The sequence below is a fragment of the Nelusetta ayraudi genome, unplaced genomic scaffold (genome assembly GCF_046127955.1).
Source record: "Nelusetta ayraudi isolate G7.1 ecotype Tasmania unplaced genomic scaffold, CSIRO-AGI_Nayr_v1 ptg000011l, whole genome shotgun sequence".
Lineage (NCBI taxonomy): Eukaryota > Metazoa > Chordata > Actinopteri > Tetraodontiformes > Monacanthidae > Nelusetta > Nelusetta ayraudi.
In genome coordinates this window covers 6,991,887-7,004,316 of record NW_027466061.1, presented here as the reverse complement: position 1 = coordinate 7,004,316, position 12,430 = coordinate 6,991,887, and the positions used below count along the sequence as shown (strand labels likewise).

Sequence of the window (12,430 nt, the reverse complement as noted above, 5' to 3'; positions counted from 1 at the left end):
GATCAGCAGTTTATTACCGTTTCATCTTGACAACTGGACAAATGTCGGACCACTTTCTTTTCCTTTTAACGGTCGATCCCGTAGCTTTACTGGCTGGGAGAGACGCTTTAAAACGCTGCCCACTGTTTATGCCTCTTGGATGCAGCCTGGCCGGGCCCGACTCCATTTATTTATAGTGTTCCAATGCGGCTGTGTACAGTGAGGTGGGAGGTGGCGTGGAGAGGGAAAAGGAGCGTTTGATCTTAAATTGAGGACGCTTTTCACATCTCGCTGCAGAAGGACACTCGTCAATATTTGGCCGGGGGTTATTTAATTTGGACAAGGAATTTGATTCATACATTAAAAATTCCAATTACCCTGTCAAGAGTTGAGCAAGCCCAGAGGAGGCTGTTTTAGTCATACAACTTTATCAGGCTCCAAATTGAGTTAAACATGGACACAATCATACATTCTGCCTGGGGGAAGGTGATATCTTTTAATATGCCCTAAACACCAAACATTAGAAAAATCAATGCTTAACTAGAATCACTCACAAAGCATAAACAAGCATTTCTTCCTTCCCCGCGATTTTCCTCTGCCTTAGTAACACGCCAAGGTTGATTTTATAGAAAATGTAAATGTAAATATAAATGTGGACAAATATATACAGCACACAGTCCTTAAATCCTGCAGGTATAAGACACTGGTGTTCATCCACAGCAGTGAGCAGGTGCCATTCCATTTCCACGGTAAAATAGCATGGTGGTGGTGGTGGTGGTGGTGGGGGGGGGGGGGGTCAGGGATAAATCTTGCATACGTCTGATCTGCAGGTGGTCACAGCTGGACCTCCTGTTTCACCATTCCTGAATCTATTTCACAGAGATATTACCGAGATCTGAGCGGGCTGCCACATATTTCCCATTCCGTCTTATCAGTGGAAGGAATGATGTCTGGCACGGCAAACAAAGTATGTGTAAAGTCCCTAAATAAAGCATGAAATTGACAGGACGCCTGGCCAAGTGAGGCACCGGCGAGGCACCCGCTCTGGCGTCAGACAGGGACAGCTGCTCACCTCCAGACAGCACGCCTCCCATTTGGGCTTCCCATTAAAATACGCCGGCGCTCAGCGTCAACACTTTTAATGCAGAAAATGACTTCATTCATATCCCATTATGAGGAGCGAGTTTTTAAAAACGTGGCCACACAAAAGCGGCCGGTTGTTCTTTCCGCCTCCTGCACGGAGGAATTTGCATACATTGGAGGAAGGGAAGGATGAAAAATTCCCCCCATTTTCACATGCTCGGTCATGGTGGTGTCGCAGGACGGCGCGAGAAAAAGGAGCCAGCAATTTATTTCACTATATGTCAGCTTTTAAAGGCTACTTCAGGAATCCAGACACACAACATACTTATAAGCCTGCAAATTATTCTGTGCCTGACTTGTATTCTGATGAGCCTGTGCGCGCGGACACGGCCGTGCGCGAACGCGAGGCGTGCTCGCGCGGCGGGTATCGCCGGGCAGAAATGGGCTGAGGCGCTCGCTGATATTTGAACAAAAGCCTTTTCACTCACCGGGGAACTGGTAGCTGTAGCTGGGTGCGAATCCAGTGTATCCGCGGCCATATGTTGCCACAATATTAGGGTAACCTAGGAGAGAGATTAAAAGCAGATGAGAAACACAAACACACACTTACACACGCACACATGTGCGTTCATGCACGCTTAGATTTCTGCTTTGAGGGGGGAAACAAATCTCAGAAGGCTGAGAGGCTGTGAAACTCCAGGGGAGCCAAACATGCATGAATTCTAATGTTATTTGATGGGAAAATCCACAGTGAACACTGGCCTCAAAAAGTTCCATTTGGAGAATTGTTTTTTTCCCCACCTCCTCCACTACGTGTGTCTCAAAAACCCTGTGGAACCTGGGCCGGCTTTGTTTAGAACTAAGTGCAATAAACAAGAAGGGATTTATCGTCGCGCTTTAAGGCTTAATAAAGAAGTGGCAGGTTTTTATGGCTCGTCACGCCGACGGTGGACTGTCGGCTGCAAAACACTCGCCGTGTGTGTGCGGCTTTGACAACGCGCACCACCCTCAATCAATGGCCGGCTGTCACAATTACATTAACCTCTAATCTCCGACACCCGGTTCTCGGTAGCTGAATGGTTTTATGAGCAGTGGGAATAATGATGACGACTCCAAACGTAAATCCCAGATGGCAGAAGCGTCTTATTTATAAGAAAACAAACCTACTGGCTTAAAATGTGACGGTTGCAAGATAGAAAAAAAGCGGCTATTTAGGAGAATCTTTCTTTTTACTAAAACCCGAGTCTGGGAACTGGGATGATTCTAATTTCACACACTTAAGGCACACAGCAGAGATTCTTGACTCATTTCTTCCTCATTCACTGAAATTAGATCATTATTACAGCCCGGAAATGTTACTTGGATGCAAATAGGGGCGAAAACCCAAAAGTGCTGATTAGCTTACAAAACACTTGCTTCGCTGTTTCACAGCAGGATGTTTGTCACTTCTTTATTCATCCATGAGCTGCCTGTCGCTTTTATGGCTCAGAGTAATGACACTTTATAGCAGGGGCCTTGAAATGACGCCGGCATCTGTTTTTATCCTGTACATCCCCGGCATCGTGAAAAGGGTTTGCGTGTTATCACTGCAGAGTGCAGCTTGTTTATAAAAAAAAAAAAAAATACAGCGTCCAATTCTCACTGAATACTCTCTATCACGCTGTATTGTCTAACACTATATGCTCTCTATTGTGTACTGTAATGTGGTGCCAAACCTTTTATATGCTGGGCTGTTGTGTTGCGGTGTTAGGCTGACCAATGTGCACAATGTGTCTGAGCACATCACCTCCACAAAAACCCTCTCAGAATAGTTGAGAATAACATAATGGCACATACAATATGAACAGCAAAACTTTGACTAGGTAACTTTATTAGAGGCAGCAGACCCGACAAAGTATTATCACCGATCCAAGCTGGAAAACAAAGGTGTAAAGTGTTTGGAAAAGGGATGAAAATCTCAGATTTAGAAAAACCCTTTGCTCATTATATGTTAACGACCAATCAGATCTTCTCCCACTCGTGAGGCCAGGTGGATCCAGCTCGAGGCTGCCTACTGATGTCAGGAACAATGTTAGACGGATCAAACCTCCCAGTGGGAGCCTTTTGAGCCAGGACTAAAACATCTTTTATACAGAGAAAAGATGTAAATTGCCATTTGTTGTCCTTCTTTTAGTGCAAAGCTAGCATAGCACGCATGCTAATGTCTTTGGCAGCAGATCTGTCGCTCGCCGTGCTTCCTCTTTGTCTTCCGCTGCGTCTATAAAAGGAAAGCTTGCGGCACTCGCTTTCAGCTTTTGTCGCAGCTAGAACAAAAAGGTATGAAACCATAGGACTCATTTAAAATACTTGTGATTGGAGCTTCTTTTTTTTCCCCCCAAGATGATTGTCTATGATGAATTTCTTGCAACCCAGCTGCCCTGGAAGGTAAACAAGAATGACTTGATTGTTTGATCGCAGAGATTTTTGTTGATATAATATCATCTGCATTATTTTATTTATTTATTTATTTATTTATTTATTTATTTATCTTTGCAGTCTGCAGTCCCCTTTCTCTCTGCATTTCCTTTTTAAGTTTGGTTCAGTGAGTTAATTGAATAGTTAATGAACAATCAGCTCATTCTTCCCTCTTTTCTGACAAATAAAAACCTACCATGTGCCACAAAACAACAAAACAGGAATATTTAGTCAAGGGTACTTTTGTTTAATTGTGAAACAATCTTCCCCACCAAGCTAGTGCGCAATGACTTGCAGAGGACGGCAAATGTCACCGCAACGTGGCATCTGTAAACCAAAGTCAAAGCCTGAGTGAGGCGACAGACTGGTTCAGACGTTCCCCGGTCCCTGGGTGGATGGAGCCTTGCAGCGAGAGCCCAAAGAGCACCCAGTGCCATTAGAAGAATTTGGGAGCAGCAGATGTATTGTTCATCTGCTGTCATGATTCTTATTACAAGCGCAGACCCACCAGTTAATGAGCAGGACAGTTTTCAGACAGAAGCAGCTGTGGGCAACATATTGAGAAAATGGGGTGTGAGGGGTTGAGGGGGCCACACAGCTAGGAAGTGGAATGCCAGACAAAAGCAAGCACACCCAAGAAGAGCGGGTGGGCGGGTGAGCCAGCAAGAATTTGAGCCCCATCAAAGGTAATATAAACATAATTAACCCTGTAATTATGGTATATGTCTCCATCTTCATCCGTTTCCCCCGAGCTATTATCACCCTCAACCATAAGTCTGCACTAAATTACCTAATAAGAGGAAGTCCTTTAGGCCAGGAATGAATCACTGGCACCAACCTTGATAACTCACTTCACACAGTGCAAGTTACACCTCGGAAACTGACCTCAGAAACCTCTATCAGGCCTAAACTCCTTGTTAGGAATGTACTTTTTTTTTATTATTGTCTGCAAATTACTAGTGTAGAACAAATGCAACTATCTGATAAAAGCGCTGACACTGTTTTTAAAGGAATTGCAGTTTTGACATGCAGTTGGTCTCTATCTGTGCATCTCTTACTGCATCATGCAGGACAACTCCAATATGCACTTGGATTGTTTGTGTGGGATAAGTTGCAATTTGCACTCAGTAGTTATCATACACTTAGTAGGAAAGGTCTCTGTGAGAACCTCAGAGGGTCAAATGGGTGCAGCATGTTTCCATGTGCCGTCGACCAGGATGAGGTCTCCTGGTCCGTGCACGATCCTGAGACCACCACGAGCGTCTTAAAAAGCAAAGAGGCCATGAATGAGAGGCAGGAGCTTGATGAAGCACCAGTATAGAAATAGTTTAAACATGTGCGCATTGTCATTACTGTGATTGCAAAATCTGTCTTTTGTGCGTAAAACATCTTTGTTTGCCGAGAAACATAATTTTCAGGGGAGGAACATAAACCACAGAGAGAACAATGGCGCGTAACAATGTTGCAATTGTTTTCACTTCAGATAATGAATTTAGATCCATTTACAATTTTTAATGTCATCAAGGCTCAAGGCTAGGGAGAACTAACTAAATTGTTATTTTATGTCCTTTCTCTTGAATTCTTTTAAATAACATTAAAATGTTTCTGGAAGATTTTTAAGATAATCCAACCATCCACTTTAGAATAGATTTGTTTCCTCTGTTTCGGAGCCAAGACCGTGACCCAAGAACATTGGTACAAACTAAGGCGAGGACCAACTCTATTGTCCGTTATTCCACCTGCATGCATGTGACTGGAGCGTAAATGGGATATATTTATCTTGCATGCTTACTTGTGTCTGAGTGTGAGTGTGTGAGTCATGTGAGTGACTCAGAGTGCGCTGCATGTGTGTGCGAGTCGGATGAGAGCACGTGTGTTGATGCTCTGTTCTGTATGCCTCAGAGCCTGTGCCAGCTGGAATCAGAAAGGTTGACCTTGGTCATAAATATCTAATCAGTGTTTGCTGTCCATGAAAAAGTTCAATTTATTCCTGACCCGATGGGAAAATGCCTCTCCCGGACCCTTTCCCCTCGCTCGCAGACAAAAAGAAATCCAGGCCGGGGGAGTGGCGGCAGGATCTTAACCTGGTGTGGATGAGGTGGGACGAACGCTCAGCCAGAAGGGGGAAAAAAGGGAAAAGAAATAAAAATCCTAATCAGTGGCTGATGAGAAGCCATCACCAGGAAGCTACAGACGGATAGCTTTCACAAACACCCGCCGTATTGTTTGTTTGCCCTGAGAAGAAGTGTGATACGATACAATGAAAAGCTATCACAGATGGCAAAGTATTGGATATTATGTGTTTGATACTGCCTTACTGTCAAACCAAATAAATGCCAATACTGAAATTGCTGGCTTTGTACGCGGCAGCTCCTCGCACTCTCTTATTCCGACATTTTCTAAAATGGCAAAAGCGTTTCCCCCCTTTGATGTAGTGCATTACAATGGGTCTCACATCACAAAATGAACAATTCGCTGCCAGATGTGTGCGCCGAGCGTCTCGGAGGAGACTGATAGAGCGGCATATGAGAGTGTTGGCGGGGTGGATTAAGATGCGTTTTGAATTGGGCTACTGCCACGGAAACGTCGCTGTATGTATGTGCATATGTGCAATCTGCAGGTGGAAGGAGGACGGGGAAGTTGGCCCACTTTCTCTCTCGGCACTAAATGAAGCCTCGCATTGTGCCCGGCCTGGTAGGGCAGCCTCTTAGTGCTCTTATTTGCCTTATTAATATGCATGCTAATGTACCTATTTTATGGCTCAACAGTTCTGATTCACTTTAAAATCAATTATCCATCTGGTACACCCATACTTCGCCCCGGCTCAAATGTGTATTAATTTCAGCAAACATACATCGGGCACGACACAATAAAGATAAATGCCTCGATTAGAGGCAGTAAACAAAGGAGCAGGGACGGCTTTAATGAGATCTGGCACAAAAGGAGCTTACACTTTCTTAAATAATGAGCCTTGGGTGCCCCTTTTTCCAAATGCAAATTATATAAAGGAATGTTTCGCCATCCTTGTTCCAATTTCATTTAGATAAGAATGTCGCCAAACAAGTTGGCTGTTAATATTCTCACATGAGCACATCGCTGCCTTGCTGCCTGCCGCCTCCCACCGGAGGGGCTGGAGTGCAGCCCTTGTCGCAGACACATTAGTCTGTAATAAGTTCCGAAAAGTTCACTGTGCTTGTTAAATGCTTCCATCAGATGAGATGCGACTGAGCGCCTCGGATGGAGCTGACAGGAACCACTTGGCCGAGCTCATCAGCGCCACAAACAACTGTATAATCAGTCCTGTGGCGGGAAGGCACAACGCTGGAACAGCCGTGAAAATGGTTTTGTGGCGAATAGATGGATAGATGCGTTGAATTATTAGGTTACTGCCTTTTAATAAGATCTCATCAGGCGCTTTATCTGGTACACCATGCCAGCACCCAGTTGGATCCTGGACTACTTTTATTCTTTGTGGCTTTGGATCAAAGTCCTCAGAGCGTTCGGTCCATTTTGACATGATGGAATCATCTTTGTCTGCACATCCATGAGGACAAACTCCTGCGTTCTGCTCTCCTCTTGTTCTGGCAGTGGCCCAAAGCTTCTCTTTTGGGCTGACGTCTGGCCAGGCCATTTGAGTACACCAAACTCATTGTCATGCTTAAGAAACCAGCATGAGACGATTGCAGCTGTGTGAGATGGCATGTTATCCTGCAGGAAGCCGCCATCGGAATGACTGAATGACCGATGACAGAAGGTCCACCGCGGTCATAAAAAGTGGAGACGTGGTCAGCGACAACACGCAGCAGCATTGGATTGACACAGGCAGTCAGCGTGCCACGGAAGCACCTGATAAAACACTACACCAGCAGCAAGCTGAACCGCTGATTCCAAGCAGGGCGGATGCGTGTCTTCACGTTGTTTACGCCGGATTCACACCCAGAACCATCCTGCCGACTCGTCAGACCAGGCAATCTTCTAGTCTTCTGTTGAGCAATCTGTTGGCGTGCCTGTAAGAATTGTGGTGCCGGTTTCCTGCTCCCAGCAGACAGGAGCGCCGCCCAGTGTGGTCCTCTGCTGCCGTAGCCCATCTGCCTCGAGGGTTGATGTGTTGTTCATTCAAGGTGGTCGATGGCGGTTATTTGAGTCACTGCTGCCTTCGGGTCGCCTCAGACCAGTCTGCCCATTCTCCTCTGACTCCTGGCAACAACGAGGTGCTTTCTCTGAGAGAGCTGCTGCTCTCCAGACATTTTCCCCTCTCAGCGAAGCCTAGAGAAAGACCCAGCAGACCAGCAGTCTCTGAAACACTCAGACAAGCCCGTCCTTCCTTCACAAATCACGTTTCTCACCCGCCAGCCATTTCCTACATGCCTAAATACAAAGCTGACTGGGGATATTTGCATTAACTTGCAGGCAAACAAGTCGGACCATGTGTTTTTTTTTTAAGTTAAGAAAAAAAAAGCAAAACATTGTGTGCAATTGTGCCACGCTCTGAACGAAGCATCTTGGCAGAGATAAAAATGCATGATGGCGCTTTTCCTGCACCTGCGACAAGAAGGTGCGGTGGTGGGGGGTGGGGGGTGGTGGTGGGGGGTGGGTGCTTGCGCAGCGAAACCAGTCGCATGCGATCAGCTGCGTGTCCCTTTTGCTTTTCAAGTAAAAAAAAATATGAATCTTTGATGTGAGGGCAAATCCATTTGGTCGGGTCGCACATACGAATGATATGCATAGGAAATGAGACTGGCAGAGGGACGGACGTATAGATTGGGGGTTGGGGGAGGTGCCGGGAGAGACAGTGGGCAGGCGGCGAGGCAGAGAGTGCAACAGTGTTAAATAAAAAGGGCCAAAGGCACTGGGCTGGATGGTAATGAAGAGGGGTGGGCCAGCAGCTGAGGTCCCTGTAGATGAGATCTCTCCCTGACATGTGTGTCCCCTTCATTACCCATTAAGGGGGGCACAGTGATGAATCCTTAATATGACATTACACCAATTTTCCTCTTCATTTAGCCTGATAATGTGCTGGTCTGCTACTATATGCCCAGGGGCTGCCTGTACCAGACTCCACCAGAAATAGAGCGCGGTGGCCGACGGTGGCACACCTTGAAGGAGCCTAATTAGGGCCAGTGCCCACCTAATGGGGGCTATCTAGACCCGAGTTTGCATAAGTAGATTTCCTTAAAACCAGCGGAAACTGAACTGGTGATGGAATGTGGAGCCAAAGCTGCTGCATCTTCAGCTCCCCCTACCTTTAATGTTTTTAAATGCAACATTTTTCAAAAAAAGCTGCGCCTGTGATTCTGACATTGCAAGCAGCTGGAGTCGAGAGTTCATGCGCAAAATCTTACACATCCATCTTGAAAAACTGGCACCTATATCCTTTTGAACTGGTCACAATGTGACGGTCGGTCAGCTTTGAGAAGGACATAAAACAAGGGGCGTGGCTAGGGAATAAATCTGATTGGTCTGTTTGAAAGTGACAGACAGATGATTCATCCAAGTAATTTCCAATTTGACTGCACATCAAGTTACCAACCCACACATTCATTTCTTTTACGTCCTGAATTCTTCAACAGTTTTTTTTTTGAGTTGTTTATTTCACACCTTTTCTAATGTCCCCGGTGGATCGCCGCTGCCCCTGATGAGTTCACGGTTTTGTTTGAAATACAAGCCTTCCTCCGTGACGACTGCCTCTCATGTTTACGCTTGACTCGCCGTTATTTCTCTGGTGTGCGCATTTCTTCTTCCTAGATGCTTCTGCTTTTATGTGATGTCTGATGTGATTGCCTCCACATGTGCTTGCTTTGTATGTGCAAACCCGCCTGTCCTGCACGCTTACATTTATAGGCCCTGTTTCATCTGCTGACATGATATACCTTTGCAGATTTATTTCAAGCTTTTTCTCCCACCCCCCCACCCCCCCGGACGGGAGCGTGTGCAGGTTTTTCAGTGGACTCACTCAGCATGCCCATCCCTAGCATGAAGGCATCCATGGTGTAGGGCAGACCCCTGGCTCGCCCTCGTGTACCTGGTGGGAACATCACCTCCTTGGGCTGGGCCTTCTTACATTCTACCTATGTAGACAGACAAGCACACACACACACAAACAGACAAAGCATTAGACTGTGTAGGGTACACAAGCAGACAGATCTGACAGGCCTGTCTCGGCTCTTTAAGGTGGTTTTCTATTTGACTTGCACGGCGCTAGATGTTTTCGACAGAAGGGGAACCAAAGGGAAAAAAAAAAAAAGAAAACACACAACACAAGGCTGAGTCAATCTGAGCATCTCGCATTTTGGAGGGAAGTCACTAAGGAAAACTTACAATCACGCTCCTCCTGCATTAAAGCAAAGGTTGCTGCTCCACTGAGCATGTGCCCAATGCCTCAGGGAAATACAAGCTTAATTCTTCTTTCCAAGAGTTTCAGAGGCATCAAGGTAGGAGACTCTCTGTTCTGCAACGCTATTACAACAGTCCCGCTGTGTGGCAGTATGTCCAGGTTCTTTGTGAAAGGCATCGCTCTCTTTATTCCTCCCTTTCAAACAGAATCATCTCAGAGGCAGAGGTATCTACTGGTAAAATCTTTGCTGCTGTTTGTTAAATGCTGCTCAAACCTTGCCAGCCGAGGGTGTTTCAAACATGAAGCCGGTTTATAAATGTGCTTTTACAGCCGACTTTGGTTGAATTTTTTTTCCCCCCTTTGCTTTTCGCGCCTGCATTGTGTATCTACGCTGGGCTGAAGTCCCCCGGGCGTCCCGCGGTCCAATTCCACCTGCAGCGCTCATCTCTCTCTCTCGCTCTCTGCTCAAATTCCTTTTCTCTCACGTCGGTTCTCACACGTACAGGTTTGTTCATTTCTCATCTTGCCAAGACTGACATCTCCTCCTCCTACGCAACACATATCAAATGAGGGATGTGACAGGGGCAGACGAGGAGAAGGAGGAGGATGAGAGCCCTATTTACCACATATCTATCCCATCTCAATGAATTATAGAGAAGCGCAGTCGGCTGACAAGGGTGGCACGGCCGCGTGTCTGTTGGTTGTTCTTTGCTAGGCCGAGTCTGTTCGCCATGCTGCACAATCTATTTGCTCCACTGCCCGCTTGGCATCAGCCTGTCCATCTGTTTGTCTGTTTGCCTCCTGGCTCTCGCCCGCTTCTCCCCCCCAACAGCCTCCACTTAAGCGAGGCCTCCTCGGCTGCCGCAATCCGCATGTCACGCCGGCCTGCTGCACAAGACAGGCCCGGTGCACCGAGGGCTGCGTTCACCCCGACCCAGGGACGGCCCGGCGTCAGCGCACAGAGCCTTTGCAACTCTGACAAGGCAGCGGCGCATGTCACCGTCCGCACAACAGACTCGTCCATGCGCTGCACACACAAGCACGAGGGCAGGATGGTGAGGAGGTAGCGCACTGCTTCGCTCAGGAAGAGCTGCTCTGTGTAAATGATCAGGGCAACAGGTTCATAGATTGAGCTGGAATATTGGAAGTAGATAGCGGATAGATAAAAGTGTTTCAAAATGTGATTAACCTTTACATTTTTGTCAATGTACGAGGTAAGCTAAGGCAAAGGTAAAGCAGCCTGTCATTCCATTGTGGCCGAAGGTCTAGAGTTTCTCTGCCACAAGCAGAACAAAGTGAAAGGTATAATTACGACTCAGACGTGCCCTTCAAAGCCCTGCTCGCTAAAAGTAGGAGCGCAAAAGTGGTTGATGGCAAATTTGTTCGAAAACCAAGTGAAAGCCAAGTTTGTGGAACTGCGGCTACTTCAGCGAGTTTGAAATCAAAATGTGTGGAAATGTTTTGGGGTTCCTTGTGTCAAATGAAAAAGGAGAAAAACTGGTGAACAGACAACAAAAACAAACCAAACCAGTATGCAGACACTGCAGGGCTGTGAGTGGTGCACACCTACAGCAGTTTCCTTCTGATATTCTTCAGAGCTTGACTGTAGTTCAACTCTGTGCTTGTTTTGTATACCGATGTACAGTAAAGATGCCACTGAGCGGATCTTATTGTTACATTTTGATATTGTTACGTCTCCTAATAAAATGATTCCTATTTTTTTCAGATTTTTCGGACTGCCAGCATCCCTTTCTTCAGAGGAAATACACTCTGGTTCCAGCGTCCTCAGCTGTCAGAGCTCTACCCAGAGAGCATGCTCGGCTGAAGCGCTTTGATACTGTGGCGCTCTGGTGTTCTTCGGATCGGTGAGCGACCTCCCCAAACTAGGATAGGGGAACGTGAGGACAAATGGGCCACTTAAAAGTGCCAGGCCGTGCTCACGTGGCCGGCTAATATATGCAGCCAGTCGCTGCCCACGACACGCTCTGATCGACGGCCTCCGCTGGCTCCTGCCACTTCTGCTGCGAGTCGGACGCCCGGCTGCCTGCTGGGAGCGAGACAGGCCCAGGGTGTGAGTCATGCCTACCGCCAACCAGATGTGGGTCTTTGATATTCAGAGAGAGGGCTCCTTGTCATGGATATAAAACCAGCCAGGAGCCACGGTGCGGAGTGTGTGGGTGTTCACCTGCCTCAAAGTACAAAGGAGTGTGTGCGAGGGAGTGAGACGAGAGCTTTTAAGAGAGACTAAGTCAACGCGAGGAGAACAGAGCGGACGGCAAGACTTATTCTGATCCTGACAATGGAGCAGAGCAAAGGCTAACGGTGCAGAATGCAGAGATTCAATTAGTCCCGCGAGGAAGCTTCTGCTCTTTGGATCTTTTCCCAGGAAAAACCAAGGTTGGAGTTGGAAATCTAGCAAAGTAGATCTTTAACTGGAGGAATATACACGTAGCAAAGTATTTAAACACTAGAATCTAAAGCAGGAGTATATGTATCTAAACATGTTTTTTTTCTTTTAAAACCATTTTTGCCCAAAAAGTAGAATAATTCTGAGCACATCTAAGGCACAGGTGCGTAGGT

General features: G+C 46.6%; 1 protein-coding gene across 7 annotated transcripts in view; it reads right to left on the bottom strand.

Moving 5' to 3' along the window:
* LOC142884582 (RNA-binding protein Musashi homolog 2) overlaps positions 1 to 12,430 on the bottom strand; it is a 263,144-nt gene that overhangs the window by 49,198 nt on the left and 201,516 nt on the right. For all 7 annotated transcript variants that reach the window (XM_076020330.1, XM_076020329.1, XM_076020328.1 and 4 more), the window contains exons 9-10: positions 9,470 to 9,584; positions 1,551 to 1,625 (exon numbers count right to left, since the gene is read on the bottom strand). In XM_076020330.1, coding sequence (XP_075876445.1) covers positions 1,551 to 1,625; positions 9,470 to 9,584 — 190 coding nt within the window. The remainder of the gene's footprint in view (positions 1 to 1,550; positions 1,626 to 9,469; positions 9,585 to 12,430) is intronic.